The sequence below is a fragment of the Monodelphis domestica genome, chromosome X (genome assembly GCF_027887165.1).
Source record: "Monodelphis domestica isolate mMonDom1 chromosome X, mMonDom1.pri, whole genome shotgun sequence".
Classification (NCBI taxonomy): domain Eukaryota; kingdom Metazoa; phylum Chordata; class Mammalia; order Didelphimorphia; family Didelphidae; genus Monodelphis; species Monodelphis domestica.
The window spans coordinates 87,627,540-87,652,826 of NC_077235.1; the positions used below are offsets into that span (position 1 = coordinate 87,627,540).

General features: G+C 48.1%; 1 protein-coding gene and 1 pseudogene across 3 annotated transcripts in view; one reads left to right on the plus strand and one right to left on the minus strand.

Annotated features, from left to right (window-relative positions):
- Positions 1 to 25,287, plus strand: part of LOC100027598 (5'-nucleotidase domain-containing protein 2-like) — an 88,366-nt gene that overhangs the window by 52,916 nt on the left and 10,163 nt on the right. Inside the window, exons 1-9 of one of the 3 annotated variants that reach the window (XM_001377813.4) lie at positions 8,157 to 8,504; positions 15,031 to 15,215; positions 15,984 to 16,058; positions 16,220 to 16,275; positions 16,755 to 16,848; positions 17,756 to 17,884; positions 22,865 to 22,925; positions 23,316 to 23,418; positions 23,661 to 23,762. In XM_001377813.4, the coding sequence (XP_001377850.1) occupies positions 8,252 to 8,504; positions 15,031 to 15,215; positions 15,984 to 16,058; positions 16,220 to 16,275; positions 16,755 to 16,848; positions 17,756 to 17,884; positions 22,865 to 22,925; positions 23,316 to 23,418; positions 23,661 to 23,762 (1,058 nt within the window). In that variant the 5' untranslated portion in view covers positions 8,157 to 8,251. Of the gene's footprint in view, positions 1 to 8,155; positions 8,505 to 15,030; positions 15,216 to 15,983; positions 16,059 to 16,219; positions 16,276 to 16,754; positions 16,849 to 17,755; positions 17,885 to 22,864; positions 22,926 to 23,315; positions 23,419 to 23,660; positions 23,763 to 25,287 lie in introns of those variants that run through there. The other 2 variants (XM_056809220.1, XM_007506345.3) reach the window with 2 other exon arrangements.
- Positions 3,070 to 3,833, minus strand: LOC107650486 (heterogeneous nuclear ribonucleoprotein D-like; annotated as a pseudogene).

Sequence of the window (25,287 nt, forward strand, 5' to 3'; positions counted from 1 at the left end):
AAACCTATGATACACGTAGCCATTTTTGATGACAGGCAGCAGCATGTGGGCTCAGTGAGCCTCGGGGCCCAGGAGCCACCTAGGGAGCCATGTGCCCACAGCCATGGCTGTGGCCATTTTCTGGCCTGGGGTGGTGGTGGAGGGCTGCTCCACATGCTGGTTGAAGGGGCAAGGGGGGGAGTGGCGGTCAGCATGCTCCTGTTGGGGTGGGGAGGAGGAACGCCTGTGCAAAAGGAGCATGTGCAGTTAGGCAGGCTGGTGGGCAGCAGTTGCTGCTCTCATAGTGCCATCTGGTTAGGGGTGGGGCCGGGTGGAAGATTGGACAGGGCTCTGGCCCACATGAAACAGAATAATGCCTGGAACCGATTACCTGACACTCTTAGCACCCTGAAAAATATAGCAATGGATTTACTCACAATTTTTCCCTCTACATATTTTTTGAGACCTTATTCTCAGCGTTAAATAATATCAAAACCAACAAAATAAAAAGATTGACAGATGAAGTTAGTAACGCTTGCTTGGGCTTTGTAGGATTCCAGGAAGAATCTCTGGGCTGAGCCACAGAGGGCTCAGCTCTGGTCTGGTCAGACAGCATTCCAATGCATGATTTATGAGCAGACCATGCGGTCTTTGTTCTGGGAGTTTGAAAAGAGCGAGCTGAACTTACCATGCCTCTAGCTTATACGTCATTGATATGTCAAGCCAATGTAAATCCACTATGTGCTGTTGCATATGGATTACCTCATATCTTACCTCATTATCTCAGTAAATAGTCAGGAAGGACACCATTCTCTCTCTTCTTCCTTTCTTCTCTCTCTCTCTAACCTGGCTGCAGGCCAAGGTCTTTCTTTATTCTTTTCTTCCCTTCTCACCTCACACCTGATTCCTAATCCTATCTAAGAATTCTACTTTCCATGCATTCTTGGTTATTTTTTATCTTCCTTCATTGTATGCCCTACAAAGGAAGATAAAAGGAAGAAGTGTCCTTCCATAACAATACGTGATCTGTGTGTCTGTCTCAATTTATTAAACCTCTCTCCGGCTTCTTTCTCCTCCTCAAAATCATAATCCTGTAGATATTTCCTTTTATGCAGTGGCTGCTGGCCGGCTCGCTACACACTTGAAGTGTACAAAATATCAACCTTCAATTGAAGATTTATCCAATGAAATTCAGCAACAAAAAAGTCACTAATGGGCAAGTTAGTTAAAGAATTCCCTATCCCCCTCACTTATTTTGATTTCACAGCACCCCACACAAGTGAAATAATATCAAGACCAACAAAAGAAACCAATTGACAGATGAACAAAAAGTCACTAAGCAGTTAAGTTAAATAATTAGTTTTTGGTTTATTAAATATAGTTATATATTACAATTATGCATTTTTGTTATTTAAATTATAAATATTGTGAAATTATTTTTTTTTCTCACAGTGACACACCACCTGAGTTATGCTCAGTTTTTTGGTGAATTTTGACACACCAAGCTCAAAAGGTTGCTCATCACTGGTGTAGAGGGTGATCTATGTATTCTTTTCAATGTCTATTTTACCCTCTTGTTGAAGAACATCAGGGCAGGCCGATTTTCTTTGATAATTTCTTGTAGTATGATGTTGAGGTTTCTGTTTATTTCTAGGTTTTCAGGTAGACCAATGATTCTCAAATTGTCTCTTCTAGACCTGTTTTCCTGGTCTATCATCTTCTCAGTGAGATATTTCCCGTTTCCTTCTATTTTGTCATTCTTTTGACTAATTGCTACATTAATTCTTGCTGTCTTGTGAGATCATTAGCTTCTACTTGCCCAATTCTGGTCTTTAAGTAAGGACTGGTTTTCATCTATAATCTTTTTATGTTCCTTTTCAGTTTGGTCTATCCTGCTTTTCATGGCTTCCAGCTATTTAATTTTAGTCTCCAATTTGCTTATCATTTCATTTGATTTCAGGGCTTCTTTTTCCAAGTGGAAGTTTCTGTCTTTTAAACTGTTATTTTCTTTTTGACCTATTTCCCACTTTTCTTGCCAAGTTTTTCTATTTTTCTAGATTTGGTTCATCATCTCAAATCTGAGCTCTTCAAGAGCTTGTGACCAAGTTCCATTTTTGGGGGGAAGGTTTGGATGTGTTTACTTGTTTGTCATTCTTTGCTGTCTCCTCTGTATTCTGGTTTTTTCTCCAGGAAAGTTATCTAGGGTCAATGTCTTTCACTTGTTCTTTTTGGTGGTTGTAGATTGTATTTCTTGGGAGTTGGCTATTGCTTTGTTGGTTTTTCCTTTCCTTCCCAGCCAGAGGTCTGGGTGAAGAGGGCAGGCATTCTGTGTATCAAGCTCCAGAGCAGTTTTGCCCTGAGGCTATTTTTGAGTCTCTGCTGTGTCTGCTGTGTGTGCGCCCCTCTCTGCCCTATTTCCGTGCCCAAAGTCCATGTTCCTCAGCCTCCTGATGTCCCAAGTCTCACTGCTCTCCTGGGTAAATCTGTGGTGTTTTTGGCCAGCTCCCCAGAATCTAGAGATTGCCCAGTGCTCCTTCTGACTTTGGAGTGCTGGGTTTAACTCTGGTGCAGTAGGTGGAGTGGGGGGAGGAGTGATCAGCTTGCCCTTATAGTGTGGAAATGCCCAAATCCCACCTACCTTCAAGGCTGTATCCTACAGTGGAGCCCCTTAGTTCATCTGTTTTTGGGGTTTTGTCCTTTCGAGGTACTGTATATTATTGGGTGGAGAGGAGAGGAAGAGCCTTCCTATCTACTCTGGGGCCATCTTAACCCAGGAAGAGCCACTGTAGTTTTGATCACCACTATAGACACTATTGTAATTTCCATGTCTTTGATCATAACATCTATTAAATCCTTGGTTCCACTTTTGGCCTTGATCTCAGCCATGCCCCCTAGTGTGTTGAAGGAGTTTCATCCCCTCTCCCTCCTGGATTGTGGACCTGGTTCATCAACATTTTTCACATGCCAGAGCTGCCTCTGTGAAAAGAGGGTGGGTGGAGCCCACCTGGGTCTTTGGGAACTCACTACTTCCTTGGGCAGCCAGGTGAGGGACAGCCAAAGATTCCTGCAGGATGAGATGCACTGGTCAAACTTTACAGGAAAAGACTTTACATCTATGCTTATCTGCCTTTTCTATCTCAAGTGATTATTAATAAACTTCATGGAAAATAAGAACTGGTAGATATTAATTTAAATCTGGCACAGTCCCACCTTGTCCACCAGCTGTAGAGCCCTTCCCTCCTTTCTGTTTTTGCTTTTGCTGCCTGTATACCTCTTTGGGCTAGGCAACTTTGATTTCACGCTTCCCAGAATCAATCTGATGATACCTGTTTCCTAATACTTTCTTTACTTGTTCTTTATCTGTATATGGGATAAAACAGAATCCTCTTATTTGTTTTTGTGTCTGTAGGAAGTTCAATATTCTCAATCTCTCCAAATGCTCCAAAATTATCTTTGATTTGTTCTTGGGAAGTATCTGGGCTCAGTCCATGGACAAATACTTTTTTTGGGGGGGGGCTTCTTTCCCTTAAAGCTTTAGCCCTTTGGGGATTTATCAATTTGCCACGGAACTTGTGTTCTTTAAGTTCCAGAACCTTATCGACACTGGCAGCATCTTTGAAAAGCACAAATCCGAATCCCCTGGATCAGGATCTGTTTTAATTGTGCCGATTTCTAATCCTAACCCTTACCCTACAACCTCTCCAAAACGAGATGGCTATTCAGTGAGATCTTTCTTGCTCATATCCCAGTTGAGCCCTCCACCCACCAAACCTTTTACCATCCTCCTGCTGATTCTTGCTGGCATTGATTTTGGATCCTTAGGCGAACTCCTTCATGCTGCTGTACTCATTCATGACTGTCGGCTGGGAGGCAGGTGTTCCAGAGAGGGAGTCTCAGCAGTGTGGCGCATGAAGGCGGATTTTAAAAAGTGGCTTAAATCATTCTTGATGAGAGAAAATGCAAGTGAAAACAACCCGAGATATCATGTCACACTGTCAGGCTGACAATTCTAAATGATGTGGTAGTCTCTCGGTGACCGAGAATGACTATTGACTTTGTGCAGTTTCATCTACGGTGTACCCTCATGTGGCTTTAGAGTCCAAAGGTTGAGGCTCAGAGTTTGTGGCACATGGGGCATGGAGCACCAGTTGTTACGGGAGGTGCGGTTGTGGCCTGGTGTCGGCGTTCACGCGCAGCGGCAAGACGTCGAAGTCGTTCATCTTCAAAGGTGGTGGCGGCATGGTTAATGGGTTCGCCAGCTGCTTCTGACAGAGGCATCGAGTTCTAGTTGCTTTGGTGTAATGCCAGCCCACTTCAAGTTTGACTTTAGCTGATCCTTGAATCTTTTTTTTGGTCGGCCTTGTTTCCTGACTCCAGCTGACAGTTCACCATAGAACACCTGTCTTGGTATTCGCTGTGGGTCCATGCGGATGACATGTCCAGACAATCGTAGCTGGGTTTTGAGGACCATTACTTCGATGCTGGTGGAGTTGGCTCTGTCGAGGACTTCCTGATTGGTGATTCGGTCCTGCCATCGGATCCTCATGATTGACCGGAGAGAGCGTTGGTGGAATTGCTCCAGTTGTTTCATGTGCTTCCGGTACAGTGTCCATGTCTCACAACTGTACAGGAGCGAGCTGAGGATCACTGCGTTGTACACTTTGAGCTTCGTCGCAGTGCTTACACCTCTGTGTTGGAGGACTTTGCAGCACAGCCAACCGAGTGCCTGGCTGGCCTTTTGGATCCTGGCATTAATCTCGTAGTCTAGGGACCGGTTGTTGGCGATGGTGCTGCCCAGGTACTTGAAAGTGTTGACGTTAGAAAGCTGCGTGCCGTCAATTGTAATGCACGGCTGGTTCGTTGGCCTCCCTGGTGCAGGTTGGAACAGCACCTCTGTTTTGCTGAGGCTGATAGTCAGGCCAAACAGTTTTGTTGCGGTGGAGAACCTGTCCACAATGGTTTGGAGATGATTTTCTTGGTGGGCCATGAGAGCACAGTCATCTGCAAAGAGAGCTTCCAGGATGAGTCTCTCTGTTGTCTTTGTTTTTGCAGTCAGGCAGCGAAGGTCGACTAGTGAGCCATCCAGTTGGTATTTGATGTAGACGCCCAGGTCTAGATCCATCACAGCATGTTATAATACTTGGGTGAAAAATAGGTTGAATAGTACCGGAGCGAGGACACAGCCTTGTTTCACGCCATTGGAGATGTTGAAGCAATCGGAAGTCTCTCCACCAGATAGGACTTCCCCTGTCATGTCGACATGAAAGAGCTGGATCAGTTTGACGAATTTTGCTGGGCAACCGAGCTTGCTGAGGATCACCCACAATGCGTCCCTGTTCACTGTGTCGAATGCCTTTGTCAGGTCTATGAAGACAATGTAGAGACTCAGGTTCTGCTCAAGGCATTTTCCCTGCATTTGCCTCACCGTGAAGACCATGTCGATGGTGCTACGATCTGGACGGAAGCCACATTGTGATTCAGGCAGGTTCTGCTCTGAAACAGATGACAGGAGTCTGTTGAGTATAACACGGGTGAGGATCTTTCCAGCAGTGGAGAGTAGTGAGATGCCTCTGTAGTTGTCACAGGCTGCTCGTGAGCCTTTGTTCTTGTATATGGCCACGATGGAGGCATCTCTGAATTCTGGGGGCATGTCTTCCTCTTCCCATATGCTGGTCAGCACTATGTGGAATGCCTGGACCGCCTTTCCATTTAAGGCCTTGTACACCTCGGTTGGGATCCCGTCTTTACCGGGTGCCTTGCCTGCACTCATTTGTTGAATGGCTTTTTGGACTTCCTCTATTGAAGGAGGGACATCAAGTTGTTCAATGGTGCGGTTTTGGGGTATCTGGTCAAGGGAGCTTTGGTCGACTGAAGAGGGTCTGTTGAGAAGCTGACTGAAGTGTTCTTTCCACCTGTTGCTGATGCCTTTTTTTTGTCTTTTATGAGAGTGTCACTGTCAGAGGATAGCAAGGGAGTGGTGGTGGGTTTTAATGGCCCATAGACAGTCTTGAGGGCACTGAAAAGTTGTTTGTAGTTTTTCGTATCAGCAAAATGCTGGATTTCTTCTGCCTTTTTTTTCCCACCATCGGTCTTGCATCTTCTGGATCTCACGCTGCGCCGTGGCTTGGAGAGACTTGAATCTGTCCTTTTTAGGAGCAGAGTTTGGGTTATTTTGCCACTCCATGAAGGCTTTGTTCTTTTTGCTCAACAGGTCTTCAATAGCAGTGTTGTTCTCCTCAAACCAGTCCTGGTGGTTGCGTTGTTTGGGGCCTAGGGCTGCCTTTGATGTTTCCTTCACCGAGTCTCTGAACTGTTTCCATTTCTCGATTGAGCTTCCAGTGAGTGGTCCCTTGGCAGACAGCTTGTCGTCCAGGAAGGACTGAAATGTTTGCAAATAAGATGGATCTCTAAGACAACTCACATTTTAAAATGCGCGAACTGTCTGGGTTTTGGATTGCGAGGCGCAATGCGCATTTGAAGAGTCTCTCTAACCAATGGTGGTCTGTCCAGCATTCAGCTCCTCTCATGGCTCTGGTGATCTTTACATCCTGGTTGTCTAGCTGACGTACTATGATGTAGTCAATGAGATGCCACTGTTTTGATCGTGGGTGCATCAACGTTGTTTTATATTTGTTTGCCATTTTGAACACAGTGTTTGTGATGGTGAGTTCAAACTCTGAGCATTTGCTGAGTAGCAGTAGGCCGTTGTTGTTCATTTTGCCCACTCCGTGTTTGCCGAGCACTCCTTTCCATCTTTCATGGTCCTGGCCAACGCGGGCGTTGAAGTCTCCCAGTAGTATCAGCTTGTCATTTGTGGGCACTGAGTGCAGGACGGCACTCAGGTCAGAGTAGAACTGCTCGATGGTCTCCTCTGTGATGGTCAGTGTTGGGGCATATGCGCTGATGATTGTGGCATACCGGTCTTTGCTGAAAGGCAAAAGGATTTTCATGAGCCTCTCACTGATGCCCACAGGCACGTCTGGCAGCTATTTGAGCAAACTGGTCTTGATGGCCAGGCCAACACCGTGGATTCTGTCTTCATTTGAGGCTCTACCTTTCCAGAAGAAGGTGTATCCAGTGGTGGGTTTGCTGAGTGATCCCTCTTCTGGTAAGCGTGTTTTGCTTAGGGCTGCGATGTCGATGTTATATCGCACCAGTTCTTTACTGATTAGAGCTGTTCTTCTCTCAGGTCTTGGGGTATTCTCTCTATCAAGTAATGTTCTGATGTTCCATGCTCCTAGTAGGAGTTTCTTTGTATTTTTTGATTTCCACCGCTTAAAATGATAAAAGGGTCAAATCGCCAGTGGTGGAGGGACTCTGGGGATCCAACCCTTTTGGAGAGCAGTCTGAGCTTGTGCAGCTTTCAAACTGTGTAACCCTTTGACAATTCGATTAATTTCCTGAGGCACTCAAGGAACTTGGGGGGAGGGGGGGGAGTGAGGACAACACTCCCAATGCTCTTTCCATGCTCGAAAGGGGCTATGCTAATAATGGCAGTCCCCATTCTTCTTGCTACTGGACTGTGACCCCTTCAGGGCAGAGACTGTGCCTAGCTCCCATTCCGATCGACTGCCTTGCTGTCTCAGGGCCAGGTAATGACTGCAATGACTTCTGGGGCACTTTGGGTCTTTTCCAAGACCGTGCAGCCTGTGCCCGTTAGGGAGCGAGAGGCTGTTCCCATGAAGCCAAGGCTTCAGGACGTCAGGCCAGTCAGGTTTGGCGCTCCCTCCCTCTCTCTCTTTCTTCTGTGCTTCAGTGCCCAAGATTGCATAGTCTGGGGCTCTCCCAGACCAGAGAGCAGGCGCGGGGCCAAGCGGGGCAGGGCGGTGCGCCGCGGTGTGCACGTGGAGAGAATTACAGTGGGCTGGACTCCTGGGAAGCTGCTCGCGGGGGAGGGGGGCGGAGATGCAGCTCACACTCTGCACGTACCCACCTCCGCAGCCGTGAGGCGTGGCAAAGTCGCTGGGAGGCCGGCCAATCACCGGAGGCAGCGGTTTCTCTCTGCGTCTCGGTATTGGAGAATGGAAGCCCCTGGGGCGGAGCTTGGCTGCAGAGCATAGCGCTTTGCCCCAGTAGTGGGGACGTCAGAAGTCGCTGCTCAACGGAGTGTTGGCTTTGACGCGGGGGCGGAGCTGTCTTGGCCACAGAGTTCGTTCATTGGCTGAGCTGTCGTAGGGGCCAGTCGGGGCTCGAGTGGGGGGGAGTGGTGCCTGGGGCCAGCGCGGGGCTCTCTAGCTGGAACCTCCACAGCTGGATTGGGCTCGCGGGCGCCATGGCCACGTCTCCTCCGACTCTGTGGGGCCGACTCGGAGTGCGCGCGGCGCTGAGCGTCCGGTATGGCTCCTGGGGGCCAGGCGCTGGGGGCACCACGGGGGACCGGGGGACCGGCTCGGGGGGCCGCCGCCGCCCGCCCCCCATCGCCGGCGAGGAGCCGCAGCGGTCCGCCCCCCTGCCCTCCGGCGCCCGACTGGACAACAAGAGCTTCCTCTGGACCCGCTACAATGAGATGAAGCGTCTGGTGCAGGGTGAGCGCAGGGGCCCGGGCCCCTCCCTCCCCCTCGCCCCCTTTTCCTTCCTCTCCTCCCCTCCCCCACCTCCCCTGCTCTATGGGCGTGCCGGTCGCCTGGAGCCGAAGGGGGGGAAGGAGCTGCCCCTCCCCCACATCAAGTGAGGCGGGACTCCTGAAGTGAGATGGGGGGGGGGAGAGGAGATCTCGGCCACGTCCCCATTGCCCAGCTGTCCCTAGGGGCCCCTTCCTCGGGTCCCTTATTGTTTCTAGTCGAGCCTCGTACCCAGAGAAAGAAATGGCACTTGTGCACCCCAGCCCACTCCACCACACCCTCCTCCGCGCTAAATTAAGGAGGGGGCTGCAGTTCCAGCCCCCACTTCTAGGGTCTTATGATCTGAGACTTGGAGCTGAACTGGACTTGGCTGAGGCTGCCTGCTGGCAACCAGTAATGGAAGGAACGGGGGGGGGGGGGGGGGGGAAGACCCCAGGAGGTCTGATCCTTTGTCCCACTAGTGCCTCCCCTTTCTGAACTTCGCTGCTCTCCAAGTGGCCGGAAATGTCATCCAGGGGCTGTAACACCCCCCCCCCCCCCGGGGGCTGCCGAGGGCACCACGAGGTGATCTGTGGCCTTTGTGTTAGAGCACACCAACTCTTGGGCTCTGGATGAAAGGGAACCCAGGTCTGATGTTTGGGGTTCCAGGGACCCTTCTCCTCTCTCTGGGAAAGCCAATGGGTCTGCTTCAAAACTGAGGTGCAGAATGGCATGGAAAAGTGGACTCCCTCTCACAAGCAGGAGTACCCCCAAGGTGCCTTTTGCAGCCCCTCTGCTACTCCATGGAACTGGAGCCAGAGAGGGAAAAAGAGCTACCTGGCAATGGGAAAGCTCATTTTTTTGCCTGAAGGGAATGACTGCCTCCCCAGATCATGGAAGCCCCGAAAGATTTCTTCCCTTTTTTTGGCCCTCGATCCATGTTGTTTGCTTTTTGGAAAAAGGGTAGGGGGATGTTCACCAAGAATCTGACTTGTGGGAGAATATTGACCTACAGACCTCGGAGCCCCCAAGATATTCTGGGATCTGAGCTATTTGTGGAGGCTTGAAACAGGTACACTGCCCCAGCTTTCTGAGCCTGTTACTCTAGGCCTTCCTTTGTGGGGGCGGGAGAAACCCCCATAAGAACAATTCCTCCCATTCCTCTGGCACCTCACAAAAGCCAGAGCCTCTTAACATTGATCTCACTTGACTCTCAGCTCCGTGCTGGGAGAGTGGAGTTCACCTTGACTGCTTTTCCCAGGACTTCAACGTGCCTATGGGTTTACCCTGGCCTTCTGGTCCTTGTGTGACTCTCAGTTCCATCTTTGGACAGGGACTTGGCGGTTGGTTCTGTCCTGATCTTGCTGTATGATGGACTTGGAAGTTCCTACTCCCATCTCTGTCACTCCTAAGTGTGTGTGGCTTTGTTCAGTCACTTATTGGACCTCGGAAATCTCTAAACCTGGTTACTACAGTGACAAGAACCAGCCTTTATTAAGTATCTGGCACTCCAGTAGGTGCTAGGGATATATAACAACCACAAAAACAGGACTTGCCCTCAAGGAGCTTGTATTCTATTGGAGGAAAACAACATATACACAGAAAATTCAGCTCAAAAATTCCTAGGGAAAGGAAGGAAGGAGACAAACAAACCACTAGGTCATGCAATGAATAGAGCATTATATTTGGAGGCCGGAAGACCAAGTTCAAATCTTGCTGTAGACACATACTAACTGGGTCAAGTCACTTCACTTCTGCCTCACTTTCCACAGTGGTAAAATGGGGATCATAACAGCACCTCTCTCCCAGAATGGTTGTGAGATAATAATTGTAAAGCACCTGGCACTTAAGTTGTTACTTAAATATGTCTTTCCTTTCCCACTCCTCCTCCCCAGGGGTATTCCAGCTTTGCTTTGAAGGAAGGTAGCCAGGGAGTCCCTGAAGTTGAAGTGAGGAAAGGCTGTGTTTTAGGCCTAGACTCTAGCCTGGGAAAAGGCAGATAGAGGATTATGAATGTTATGGAGGGGAGTGTGATATGCCTGGACAAGTAGTCAGTGATGTGATGGCAGAAAGGTTTTAAAAAGCCCAACAGAAGAGTTTGGGTTTGATCCTAGAAGCAGTAGGGAGCCACTGGAATTTTGTGAGCAGAGGAGTAACATGGACACACAAACGTGTTCAGAAGATGGGAATGTTGTTTGGCTAGCTGCGAGGCGAGGGGATAGCCTAGATGCAGGGAGACAGACCAGGCTATTGCAGTAACCCAAATCCAAATCTTTGGTGATGGCTTGAACCAGGATGGGTGATGGGGACAGATGAAAGAAGCTCTGAAGGTAGAATCAGCAAAACTTTGAAACCTATTGGAAAGGAGGCCTGAAGGAGGTTGTCTAGTTCAGGGTGTCTGTACAGCTTTGAACCTGCATGCCTAGAAGTGTGATGACATGTGCCACATAAAGAGGGGATTTGGGAAGAGGCAATAGTTGGGGAGGGAGTTTAATGCATATGAGCTTGCTGAAGGACACTCAGTTAGAGATAGCTTTGAGGCAATCGACAGTGCAGGACTAAAGAGTTCAGAAGAGAGACTAAAGTTGATTATTTATATCTGAGAGTTATCTGTCAAGAGACAAGTAGATCCAGGAGGATTGCTGAAATCACCCAAGAGGAAACATGTGGAGAGAGGAAGGAGAAGGCCCTGGAGAGAACCTTGGGGGATATCCATGCAAGGGGTGGCTGGCTGAGACATTCCCAATTATGAAACAAAGACCAATAAGTGAGAATTTGGGGTTAGGGTTAATGGGAAGGAAGAAAGCAAGAGAAGAAGAAATGGTTGGGGGAAAGGAGAGGGTCTACAGTATCAAATGCTTCAGAAATCAGCCTGCCTTCCCAAGGCACTAGTGAAATACTGCATGTAAAGAGCTCTGCCAGCTGGAAAATACTCTTATGTAAATATCATTTGGTCTCATGGAGAACATCTACACAGTTCTTGGTCAGGATTGTGCTACAGCCTTGGTCCTTGACATTGCTCTGTGGGGGAGCACTCCAGCATTATATCCTCATTTGACAGATAGGGAAACTGAAGTTCAGAAAGCTATTTAAGTAATCTGTCTTAAGGGCATATGAAGATGGGGAAATTGAGGCATAGGGGCTCTCCCTTGCCCCATTTTTTAACCCTTCCCTTCCATCTTAGAATCAATACTGTGTATCAGGTTCCAAGGCAGAAAACAGAAAGGGCTAGGCAGTGGGGTTAAGTGACTTGCCCAGAGTCACACACCTTGGAAGTCTCTGAAGCCAGATTTGAACCCAGGACCTCCTGTCTCTAGGCCTGGTTCGCTCTTTATCTACTGGGCCTCCTAGCTTGTCCCCTATTTTCCACAAGGGCCAAGGTCTACACAGCTCCCTGACAATACTCTTCCTCTACCTCAGGGGTTCTTAACCTGGAGTCCTTAAACTTGTTTTCAAACTAAAGTGTCTTTCAGTAGAATTGCCTGCCCAAGGGGTCAGTGAGGTGCCAGGCCATCCCAAGAGTGAAGATTTCATTGTTCTGTTTCCAGTGCAAGTCCTCTTTACCTTGGCCACAGTATGCTTCAACAGCTTCATGGGAGACCCAAGTAGAGAGGAAAACCCAAATGGCTGGGCTCCACTGCTGTTTGCCTGTGCCAAGTGTTCTGAACTCTGCTGAGAAGGCTTCAGAATCATCGTAATATGCGTGGAACAGGCCAGTTCTGGCTTTTGCCTGGCATGTGACCAAGTGTTTCAGAAAGCAGATGAAGAACAGAAAGGAGCTTGTGCTCGGAGGCATTTTGCGGCCGGCTGGTAGAACAGACTGCCTCTTGGTTTTCCCTTCAGTAGAGAGAACCCCACTCCCTCCTTTCCCACAACTTTCCTAATTGCCAAGTCCAATATTTTCAGCCAACTTCGAACTTACAAGCAAGATGTTCTTGATGTTTCCTTTCTGTCTCTGACACGTCCTCACAGAAATGGAGACCACTCACCAAGGAGCAGGGTCTAGAACTCAGCCCAATAGGAACAGTGCATTTGAGTCTATATATCACCAGAAAGACCCATTTTGTGGACATTCATTTTCCTATTCTCCGTTTGAAAATGACTGACTGACTGCTTGCTTTCTGGTTTTTGAACCAGACCTGTAGCTTTGTGGGGATGTGGCCCACTGCTGACTTTTATACAGCCCAGTTTATGTTATTGTATAAAAACCATTCTTCAAAAACCTACTTTGCTTTATCAACTGTTCAAAACAAATCAAACCACAACAGGCTGCATTTGGTCCATTTGCTACCTCTGGTAGTCTGCTTGTACCTTCGAGTCTCAGGGAAGTGAAATGACTAGTTCAGGGTCACATGGGCAGCATGAGACAGAGACATTACTTGAATTCAGGGCTTCTTGATGCTTCTGGACCATTTGCTCTGCTGACAATTATATTGAATTTGCTTTGTTGGGCATTGTACAGAAAGGGGAAGGTATAAGCCAAGCACAGAATGATGAGTCCCAGCACAGATGTTCTTGAATTGGGTTTGAGGAGAATGTGTCCACAAAAAGCTCTTGGTTTGACAACTGGAGGGCAATAATCTAGGAGGAATTAGACATACCATCTGTGTTCCTAGAATGGCCTTTGGCCATAGTCTGTCCTATCATCCCCATTCTTCTGGAGGTAAAGAAATTCAAGGCAGGAAGAGTAGTGAAGTGACTTGACCCAAGATCAGATGACTAGTTTTGCTAGTAGAGCCTGGTAGTAAAAGCCCTGGATTCAAACCACCTTTTCTGAGTGTGTGTCTGTCTGTCATAGACAGCTCTGCTGAGTGACACCCACTCTGTTTATGGTGACACCTTCTAGCTGTGCTTTTGTGGGTCTTGGTGCCTCTATTTCTGCTTCCCGTGTTCAGGGCCTCTGTTTGTTTTGGCATCTGGGACCCAACTTGGTTTTGAAATCCTACTCGCCTGGCCTTAAATTCTTGAGGGCCCCAGACAAAGGAGTTCCCTTTAGTCCAATGACTTTGCTGGGAAGTTAATATTTCTCAAAAAGAAGTATCTGACTTATTTGAGAGTAATTTAAAAATCTGTGCTCATCAGATTTACAGGTAAAATTCGGAAGGAGCAAAGTCCCTTTGCTTTACATCTACCTTCGGTTCAAGCCTAATTCTGCAGCTCTTATTGTCACTTTGACTCTGACCCCCTGTTTCCGAGAGAGACCGTGGAGTACTAAGAAGGCTCATGGAGGAGGAGAGTTGTGAAAGCTTCCAGAGATTTCTCCTGTCTCCAGTCTGGACCATTGTCTGGCTTGTCTCCTCTCCCTTTGGCTAAGAGGCTTCCCTCAGATCTCTTTCAGTTGGGGAAGCCATGTGGAATCAGTCGGCAGGCAGCTCAGGTCTAAGTGAATTCTGAAAGATCCCCCTGTACAAGCCCCTCCATCTTGAGGAGTTCTTCTCTGAGTTCTCTGGCAGAAGTCACTCCAGCTCCTGATGAGAAGAATACAGTCACCCACTTAGCAGTCTAGCTTGGACCAGGAAGAATGCGACACTTGCCTATTTCGACTTAAGCGGCTTCCTGAGAGTCCTGCAAATATATCACAGAGGGATATCAGATCCCATGTTTAATCCTCAGCTTCATTGTACAGAACTGGCTGGCAACAGCTCACATCTCTGTCTTCGCTATAAAGAAAATAAAGACTAGCTCTTGCCCTTTGGGGATGGAGAGGGACACAGAGAGGTGGAGGGCCCTCTGGGGACCATCATTTCTTTCATTCCTGGTTCTGACTCTATCTCCCTTTGCTCAGTATTGGCTCTCAGGAAAGGCTGTGTTTGTGAGCTAACTGCTCTTTCTCTGAGACCCATGAGGATGGGAAGATTTTCATCAAAGGAAAAAATGCAGTTTTGAGTTCCCATCAAGAAGAAATGGTTTCAGGAAAGGGTGTGCCAGTGCACAACGTATCGTACTTTAGAGTGCGTGAGTTTTAAAAGTAAAACATCAGAGGGTTGGGCGAGCTCTGGGGTCTGGACATTCGGAATTGCATGCTACGATATTGTGATGGAAATGCTGTGAGCTTGGGAAGCAAGGTATCCGTGACATTGCTAGCAGTTTGCCATAATTGGAGACCCTTCCACCTTGCAGTTAATAAATTCAATATTAGACATGGTCTTGGAACTGAAGACTTAACTGTGCCACACTCCCTCATTTTTTCCCCTTACTCCATGTGAGTAAGGCTTGGCGTCACAATCACAAAAGTATGGCCATTCCACAAGAAAAGCAAAGTTATGTGGGGCGCCACTTCCTGAAGTGGGCATGAAGGCCTCCAGAGCTAAGGGCGGCCATGTGGTTAGAAAGCTATTGTATTGAATAATTAAGTAGTCACCCAACAATTTGCTCTGCAGCAGATGCCAGGGTATTTGCCATTCTGCCTACACTCTTGTCATAAACTGTGGCCCAGAACTGGATGTGCTTTGCAGCGTGATCTTCTCTGACCGAACGAATGTAGCTCTTGTCCCATGTTTCATGTTTTCAGATCTGCTCCCCCCGGGTGTGTGCAACCTCCTGAACCCTTCAACCATCTATGCCAACAATGAGGTGTGCCTCGCTGACATTGAGATTTATGGTTTTGACTACGACTATACTCTGGCACTCTACTCCAATTCTCTCCATTCCATGATTTACAACACTGCCCGGGATATCTTGGTGGAACAGTATAAGGTAAGGGAGGCCTCTTCCTACCCAATCAGTGGCCTGGCCATCACCGCTTCCCTTGGGAAGTATTTGTACTTGTCATCAACCCTTTGAAGGTATTAGTCCAGCCTGATGACAAAGTCTGGTTGGGTGGGTTGCCTAGTTTGGCTAGGTTTTGAGGGAAATGGGGAAGGGAGGAAGTTATTTAAACCCCCCCAACTGTAAGCAAAGTGAACCTTTGCTCTTCATGGACATGTGGGATACTTGTATGTTTGTGGCACTTGAGTAGTAGACTAGGAGACCTGGGTGTAAATCCTAGCTTGGATTTTGGGTTACTGTGACCACAGCAAAGCACTGACCTCCCTGAACTTCAGTTTCGTCATCTGCAAAACAGGGTATGTGTACGCAGGTATTCGCACATGAGAACTTCTGTCATTAACATTGACCTCCAAAAAGTACCTCTTGAGTAGAAGCAGCAGCTTCATGATTGAATTGTGGGTGACTTTGGGGCTTTGCAAGTTATGAGAACTTTCAGTGGATGGATGCTTTTCATATGGCCTGTTTTCCTTACTACCTCCCCAGCCCTGGCTTCTAGAACAGATGAAGACTCTAGAACAGAAAGCAGAAACCCTTTAATCCTGGCTGACAGGCCATCGAGGGCCTTGTGCCTCCACACTGAGACTAGATAGATCTGGTGCCTTTTGGGGAGACAACTATATAAGATGGGGCTGTGTCTCCTCTTCTACTTGCTTCCTTCTCACGGACAATGAGTTGTTCCCTCCTCTTTCCCTGTAGTATCCAGAAGGAATCCAAAAGTATGACTACCTGCCAAACTTTGCCATCCGAGGATTGCACTATGACATCCCCAAGGTGAGGAGGCCTCTCTCGTTGCTTTGCTGGGAATGGTGGGGGGTGGGGTATCCATCACCCTGCCAGAAAGGGCCTGGGTGTGGTAGCATGACTTCTTAGAAGATTCTTTCGGTGGTGTTTTCCATGCACTTATTGAGTCTCTTCCCACTGGTCTTGTTCAGGGCTTACTGATGAAGATTGATGCCTTCCATTACATCCAGCTGGGCACTGTATACAGGTGAGAATTGCATGAAGGATGGAGGGAGAGGGGAACACCATGGTGGCTGAGGACTTTGGATGAATGGTGGAAAACCTCTATTTACACAGAGAGATGAGTCCTTGAAAATCTAGTCATTGGTTTGTCTTAGAGACTTGGGGACTCCTAGGTTCCCTCATTCGCCTTCCAATATAAGAGAGCCCAAGGGCCCATAGACAGAGGAATCAGTTAAAGGTGCCAAAAAGCCATTCACTGTCAACATAGATGTTTTGGGAATGAATTTCTGGGAATGAATGGTGATTTTTGAGCAGAAGCTATGAAAGTTCTCCCTAATCTGGCTTGGTTTCCTTCTTGATCAGCCATGCCCACATTGGGACACCAAGGGCCTGAGACTCCCAGAATGCTTTTTCTTTCCACAACTACCATTTCTTTCCAGTGGCCTCTGCTTCTCCACTTATCTTTTCTCTCATGGTTTGTTCAGGCTTTTTAATCTCTCCTAGGGGCCTCAAGCCAGTCCCAGATGAAGAAGTGACTGAGCTGTATCAAGGCACACATCACATTCCCCTCCATCAGGTTAGCGGATTCTATGGCAAGGTGAGTGGACAGAGAGTTGAACCCCCCTCTCCTGAGGGTTAGTCTAATACTCACTAGAGGGAAAGAAAGGGCGGGAGTGGGGAAATTGGCTTTCATGATCCCTCTTGGCTCACTTATCTCTAGCTTTTTGTAACTAAGCAGGATAAAGACCCAAGCTTATTCAAGCAAGGTGCTGTCTTTCCCTTAAACCTCTTCCTCAAAGGTTCCCTTCTTGCTCACTTGTCCTAGTCCAAAGCCAGCACTCTCCATTACATCACTTCTGACTGGTGCTTCCTAGTTAAGCATGTTCCTGAAGGGAGCTCTTACTGTTTGTTTGCTACCTTCCTGGACATTTATGTTAAACTAGTTCAGAGTTTTAGGCAGCCTACGCTTTGTTGGTGTTGTTGATGCTACTTAAAGGTGAGTGGGTAAGCAGGCTGACAGGTCTAGAATCCTCCCCTGTGCATAGATCCACTGGGGTCTGCCAGCTTAACCTGTTCCCCACGGAGACCAAATATGATGGAGAGAGATAGGAACTGAATCTCCATCTTTATTAGCTGAAGAAATCCATGGGGGGGGGGGGTTAGTTAGGTGCTTGTATTGAGGGAGAGGTCCAGCACGTCTCCATCACTGACTGACTTGGTAACTTCAAAAATGGGGACTTTGGACGCTGGAAAGGTTGGAACTTCTGGTTGTTTTTGGAGCTGGTGTCACAACAGAAGCCTTGGGGATATCAGGGAAGTGAATGGGCGACCTTTAGTGAAGCCACCTGCCTCAGATCTCTTATCATTGGTGAGGAGTCCTGAGCTGTGGTTCTGTCACTTTGCTAGGTGGCGAGTCCTGCAGATGACACTGCTAGGGCCACAGTGCAAGGCACTCAGTTCCTATTCCTCCAAGCATCTTACCTTCTCTTCCTTTCCCATCTCAGGGACCAGCAGTAAAGCAATTCATGGACATCTTCTCCCTTCCCGAGATGACTCTTCTTGCAGTGGCTAACGACTTCTTCATTTCCAATGATATTGACTATGACCCTATCCACCTATATAAAGATGTTACGGTAATGCTTCCGTCTTCTTCCCTGGGGAGTTTCCAACCTGAATTCTTCTTGAGAGAGCTTCTAGAGATTCCAGTTGAGCTAAAGATAAACCATTGGCTCCTGAATGCCTTGGACCTTCAGCCTTCCATCATTTAATTTCATGGCTACCAGTGGAATGGAATTAGGTCTCTTTTCCATCTAGAGGCAGGAGCTCAGGGAGAATAGTAACTCGCATCTCTTTAGCACTCAGCTTTCCCACACCCTTTCCTATGAGGCTGGCTGATGGACCATGGGAAGGTATTTGAAGTCTGTTCATATCCCCTACTCGAAGACTGATTGAATACCTGCTTTGGAGTGTGCTGTGCTGTAGGCAGAGCATCCTGTTGGAGAGATCAGATTGTATTGTTTCCTTTCTGTCATTCCCGAGTTGGAAATCTTAAGTGCCAAAGCTGTGGTATAGACAGTGGGTGCACCAGATGTTCAAAAGATGGAGTCATTATCTGGGGCTGGAGTGTTTGCTGAAAGTGGGGGGAGAAGAAAAAGAAAGGTTCGAGTTTTGAGAGGAGGGTATTATTAGTTAGGGCAGCACAAGTGGACAGAGCAGCTTAAACAAAAGTGCCAACACAGGACTGCCCTTAATGTTCACACGAGATGTAGTGGTGAGGGCTGGGAAATTGAAGACGGTGACCAGTCTGAGAATTTGGTTTGATTGGAGTGAAGTCAGGAGTTTAGACTCTAGGTGGAGGTGGGGCAGCCAGCAAAGTTGTTATATGCCAAGGGTGCTTTGTGGAAAGTTATCCTATGGGCCCAAGATACTGAGCAGACAGACAGTTAGCGAACCCAATGCAAAGGTCATTAGACAAGTTGAGCCTGAATGGGCATAGACTAGTGTGGTGACCCTGAGAATTTATAGGAAGGGACACTGACTTGCAAGGGAGAATCGACAAAAACGAATGACAAACCGAGTTGAGGGGAGGAAAATTACAGGTTCACATATTCCTACCTGTATTGGAGGTGCCATGCGAAGCGCTATGTCCAGAGGCAAGCTGTACCCACTGCCTGCTCTCAAGGAGCCCACAGGCTAGGCCCAGAAGTGGCTGGTTGCTGCAGCACAAGCTAGACTGTGGAAAATGGCTGAAATGTATCAAGTAAAGAAGAGGGACAGAGGAGGACTTCAGGTAGGGAGATCTAGGTAGGTTTTCTAGAAGAAATGGCAGATGAGACTTCAGTCAAGCTAGGGAGTGTGCACCTTGGGCATTATCAATGGTATGAACCAAAGCCGAGAGTTAGGAAACCACAGGATATGTTTTAGGTACTGAGAGTTTGTCAAGGCAAGATGAAATGATCTCTTGGGCTCAGTTTGTAGAGGTCTTGGGGTGCAGGCCAAGGCATTTCAAGCCTTTAAAGCCCTACACTTTCATTTTCTTGCCTTGGCATTGGGACTAGATCTCCCAGCTGGCCAACTCCCAGCTCCATGGTTCTCTTTCACTTTATTCATTAGGCAGTAGTGAACCCTTAAAGCTTTGAGAGTAGACTTGTTCATGGGGGAGAAGGAATATGTAGGGTAGATAGGGGGAAAGACACTGTAGGCAATGAAGGAGACTTTTCAGATGAGAGACAATGAGGGTCCAGACTAAGATGCTTGAAGTAGGGATGATAGGGAGATGGAGGGAGTGTGTAAGAATGGTGCTTCAGGGTCAATACCAAGGAGGAGGCTCAGAGGTAGAGAAGTCTAGGGGGAACCAGCCTGAGCAGGGAAAGGACTCCGGACTCTTGGAAAGGGCTAGTGGTGGTTGGGGGGGGGGTTAGTGGAGCCTCTATTGGCTCTTCCCTTCTCCACATATCATTGCTCAGAGGAGGAAGGGAACCCTTTCTGGGAAATGAATCGTTTCCAGAAGTGTGGAGAGTGACAGTGAGTGTCACACACACACACACACACACGCACACACACACACACACACAGTGTGTGCTTTTTTCTGACGGAGGTGGACTTCTTGTTATCTCTTGATTCCTGAAGAGCTCTGGACTATTTGGTGAAAAAGGCACCCATGAAAAGGATAGGGTGGGGATGGTTTATTTGGGGGGCAGCGGGGCAGCCTCTCTAGTTTGCACCTTTGTAATTGTCCGGTCCTCGTCTTTGTCCTTTCCTGGTGCTGCTGGTCCTCTTTGGGTGGCCTAGGCCATGATGTGGAACATTGTAGATCACAGGCTACTTTCTTAGAAACGACATCTCTTCCCCTGGGGTGGTAGCTGTGTGTGAGATGATCTGGCATTTTTCTCTGTCTTTCTCTCGCCTCCCCCTCCTAACTTGAACTTGGGAAAGAACAAGCTGTTCTCTTCTGGGAGAGTAGGGACTCTGACCAGAGGCTATTTTCTCTTATCTCGTGGCATCAGCTGCCCAGGAAGCTCTGAAGTTTGGAAGGCCATGCAAGCATAACAGCTTAATGAGCTCAATGTGGAGGGTAAGAGGTAGGCTAGAGAAGCCTTTGGTGGGGTTGCCCACCCCCAACTCCACGCCCCCCAGAAACAATTGGGCCTAATTAAACGTCTCCTCCCCTCTGTGAGGAGCTGCCTTGTTCACTTCCCAGAAAGAACATCAATCTTTCCATTGGCTTTTCTTGCCCACACTTCTGGGCTTGGGTTTTTGAGGGGAGGGAGCTCAGAACCTCCCTCCAAAGTCGTCACTGGAAGTGAACATCAGACAGGCTACACGTGAGTTCGAAGACAGTCGGAACACACCTAGAATAATGGGTCCCTGTCCAGGGGACATTCAGCTTCCCCAGGAACTCCAGGCAGTGGACCTGGGAGCCTGATCACTGTTGAGCACAAGAATGAGAAAGGCAGATGGTGCGTATCTAAACTGGTGCCTGGCACTGCCTGAATAGAGACAGTCCAACAGGCTGAGGCACTCCTGGCCCTGGAACATCATGGAAGTATCTTAAGGGGCCCCAGAAAGATGGTCTCATCACTCTGAGGGAGTTGACAAGAGCAGGACTCATGATCCAAGCTGCTTTGGGAGAACCCAGCAGCATGCTGAGCTGGGCATCTCTGTGGGCCCCTGAGGAGAGGACGACTGGGATCAGAATTCCCTACTGTAAGGAGCTGGCTTCTTGTTCCTTACTTTGGCTAGTGTAGTTGGCCCTCTGCCTCCCACAAAGTGCAACTCACTCCGAGAGACCACCCAGCCAGCCTCCAAGGTTGCTGATGGTGAGAGAACTTTCCTCTTGGAGTATAGAAATCAGCTAAGAGATTAGAGGAGGGAGTGGGTCTAAAGTGAATGGCCCTCAGTCTCTCCATTGCCTTTCTCTCCTTTTCCCTTATCCCCTTCTCCCTTCTCCCTTCTCCTCTTCGTCGTCGTCGTCCTCCTCCTCCTCCTCCTCTTCCTCCTCCTCCTCCTCCTCCCTCTCCTCTGTCTCCTCACTCCCTCTCTCTCCCTTCCCCCATACCCCCTGTGGCCAGTACTTTTCCATTGGTGTTTCTTACTGCTGGGAACATATTAGACATTCTCTGAAATTCTGGGTCTGTGTGTGTTGGTATTAGGTCCCCTGATTGTTTTTGTGTGCTGCAGCAGCTCTTTGCAAAAGGCTTGACTGTTTTCTGACATGGAAAGGGGAGGTGGTGCTTTGGAGTGGGTGGGATTCTGTCTTCTCCTTCCCCAGTGTGTGCTCTTGTGTTCAGTCTTGTGCTCCCTGTGACCCTTCCTTTCCCTTCCAGGTTGCACAGCAGCCTGCCTAGTTCCAGTCAATGTGGGGCCCTAGCTTTGGGCCTGTTTGTGTCACAGCTGCAAAAATTCGAGTCTTTTCTAGAATGAGGCTCAACTGAATCACAAGTCCCAACCACATTGGTTCAGCAACATTCCAACCTGGAAGAGACCTTCGAGGTCATCTGGTTTAATGCCCTCATTTTACAGAGAAGGGAACAGAGGTCCTCTGAAGTGAAGACACTTGCCTAAGTAGCATAGTTCAAATCCAGTGCTTTTGCCGTTTGAAAATGCAAGGTTCCCCAAGTAGGCTAGTCTAGGGATCATCTCATGAGAATACAAAGAATTACCTTTCCAATATGGTAAATATCCAACGATCAGAGCTACTTCAACCATGGGGTTGGTTCCTCAACTATTTTTTGGAGTCTCATCTGAGAATCGCTGCAATGGTTCCCCAGAGCTCAGCCCCTGCTTAGAAAGTCCCCAGGGAAGGGCAAGAGGTATTTATCTATGAGGTTTCCCTCAGAGAATCTGATAGACTAGTCCATTCTTCTTTTCTAACCCTCCGCAGCCCCTTCTCAGAGCCCTCCACTGAGTTGGCCTTTTTGCACCTTTGGAGAATTCCTTTGTCATCTGGTTTCTGGAGGGGTGAGACTCTTTTGTTTTTCCACAGCTCAAATAACTGCTTCCCTTTTCTTTTGGGGAGCCTCTTTGGCTTGCCCTGCTGCTGTCTTCGAGCTACGGAATGTGTAACTTGAAACCTTGAAGGCTGCTCTTTGACCCCCTGAAATGTGCAATGTACTGCTTCTTTGTACTCAGCTGGTTTCTGGCACCTCCGTCTGTCCCCCGAGGATATGAGAGCCTCTGCATTTCATCTCTTAAAAGCTTGGGCCAAGGCCCAAGTCTAGCTCACCGATTTGCACGATGGAGAATTTGTCCCAGCCTTAACTGGGCTGTTGAATCCACAAGTGAATCACTTCTCCCTGGAATCTAAGGAGGGAGCCATTCCTGAGAACTGGGTCCAGAACTTGCCATCGGAAATATAGCTGAAGATACACTTTCCAAAGCTTCCACTCGTTGTGGTGTCAGGGATAACGAGCCAGCTTTGTCTGGTTTGAGTCTTCCCTCTGACACCTGTTGGCCTTGTGGGCCTGGCAGGTCCCCAGCCGCTCTCTAAGATGGTGGGTGAGCTCACTCTCTATTTGCTGCCAGTGGCAGGACTTTACATGATGGGAGTGGGCTCCCCAAAATGCACCCTTGCCTTTTCTAAAACTGCATGCTTCCTCCCTTTGTTGCCTTAGGATGCCATCAGGGATGTCCACATCAAAGGTCTCATGTACAAATGGATCCTCCAGGACTTGGGTGAGTCTGTAGAGGCCCTAGAACATGTAGCTCAGATTGGAAGTGACGGAAAAGTGCCAGGCCTTTAGGTTTCCAACCGACTGCCCCAGGTGTCTCTTCTTTGCTGGTTTTCTTCTTGGAGGTCTGGCGGTCTCAAGTGGTGCCGCTCTGCCCTCCAAATGATGCACTACTGTTCTTGGGAGATCTCAGAGAGAGGCTGTTATCTTCACAGCTACCCCAAGAGCTTGGGGGTTTCCAGGTTTGGCATGAGCACTTGTCCCAGCTTTTGGGGCTTCCCAACTTGAGATGTGATTAGGATCGAGGCCCTAGATTGTGCCAGGCTAGTGACAGAGTCCCCTGCTTGGGTCCCCCTCACCTCCCTCCAGCTGTATTTTTGTTTCTGACTTGTAGAAAAGTACATCCTTCGGGGTGAAGAGACTTATGCTGTCCTGCGCCGCCTGGTGGACAATGGCAAGAAGCTGTTTCTCATCACCAATAGCCCCTTCAGCTTTGTGTGAGCTTGTGTGTGCCCCCAGGGGAGCTTGGGAGGGGTGTCCTAGAGAAAGCTCCATGTCTCCTCCTACTCTGCCCCCAGATCTGGTCACAGCTCACACAGGCTGGTGTTGAGCCCCTGTCCTGCAGAGGCTGAGATCAGCCCTGGGGCAGGTGCACAAAATGTCCCACAGCCACCCAAGGAAGAGAGGCCTGTGTTCCCTGCAGAGAGCCCCGCCTTCCAGCCCCCCCCTCTCTCTCCAGTGACAAAGGCATGAAGTACATGGTGGGCAAGGAGTGGAGAGATTTCTTTGACATAGTCATCGTGCAGGCGGATAAACCACATTTCTTTAACGATGGCATCAAGTAAGTGTGGGTCTGGGGAAATCCTGGGTCCTGGAAGTGATTTCATTGGTATTAATGGTGGGAAGGTGGAAAGGAAGGAAGCTGGATGGACCCAGCAGGTGGAACTTCTTTGGAATAACCCCTTCTTCTACTTCTCCTAACCACCCTGGGAGGGCAGACAATTTTATGGAGGAGGAAATGGGTTCTAGTGAAGGAGGGCTGGGAAGCATGGGAACTGAGAGGGAAACCCAGATTTCCTCCCTCCCAGAAAAACCCTAGTTTTTCTGCTCATTTAGAGGTCTCCCTCCCCCAAGATTCTTCTTTTTCACTTTGTCAGAGAAAACGTTTGGCCTTGTCTTACCTGGACCCAGGCCTCCTTGTCTCTTCCAGGCCATGACCAAATGCACGTGTCTTCCTTACCAACCCTTTTAGAGCATAAGGTCATGGGGACTGTGATAATTAAAAGAGTGGGAGACAGAAACTGTAAGAGTTAAAAGAGTTGAGGTTCATAAACTGTAGTGATTAAAATAGTGGAAGTCTTAAATTGTAGTAGATATAAGAGTGGGTGAGTAAATTGTGACCGCAGAAAATGTTTTCACTACAGTGTCTTTGAAAATCAAATATATAAGGTGGTCGCCAGGGAACTATTCCCAATTATGAATATACCCAAATCAACTGGGTTTTATAGAGAATTTAATTAATTACAAATGTGGAATTTAAAGAAAAGGATAGAGAGAAAAAAGGAAATAATGAGAAAAGGATAGGCCAGCCCAGGGCAGCCCTGGCCAATCCAGGCCTAAGCCTTAAGAGAAAAATCAGTCAGTCCTTAATCACTCACCATAAGATCTGTCCAAGCAAAGGATTCTAGTGACACCAGGCCAGCTCCATCTCAGCTGAGTCCACCAGCTCAATGCCTCAATCCCAATCTCCCCGAGAGAGACCCTTCAAGGCAGCCTTTCCCAGCTGACTCTCCTCAATTCAGCCTTTTCGTCTCCTTTTAAAGGGCATTTTCTCCTATGTTACCTCCCCTAAGTTCTTACATCTACCAATCACAGTAGACGTTTTCCAAAGGATAGCCCATTCTGAATTCACACCTGAGTAGACTAATCTTTTGAGTAATTTACATCAGGAAAGCTCTGACTAAGTTTCTCACCTCTTTGTTCCTTGTAAAATTCACAAGTTGCTTGACCTTTATAGGTACTTAGCACCCTTTTTGTATTAGTCCTAAAATAGGTATGGCTTAAGTATGGGTTTAAGTACTTTTCATTGTTCAGAAAAGAGTTTACAACTTTATCTTCCCCTAGGGCAGACTTAAGTAGGTGAAGTAGAGTTCTCACATTACTGATCTAAGTAGAGTTCACTGCCCAACTGGGGAATGGTCTTAATCCAATCTTATGAGGTAGGTTCTGGGAATTTTTAAGGTTTACAGGACTGTCTCCAGGTGTGTCTCTAACACTCAGCCCATTGTCTGGCCCATAGAAAGGGCTTGCTACACTTGCGCTTTCATTCATTCGAATTGAACCAATCTCTTGAATTGTGTCGTATT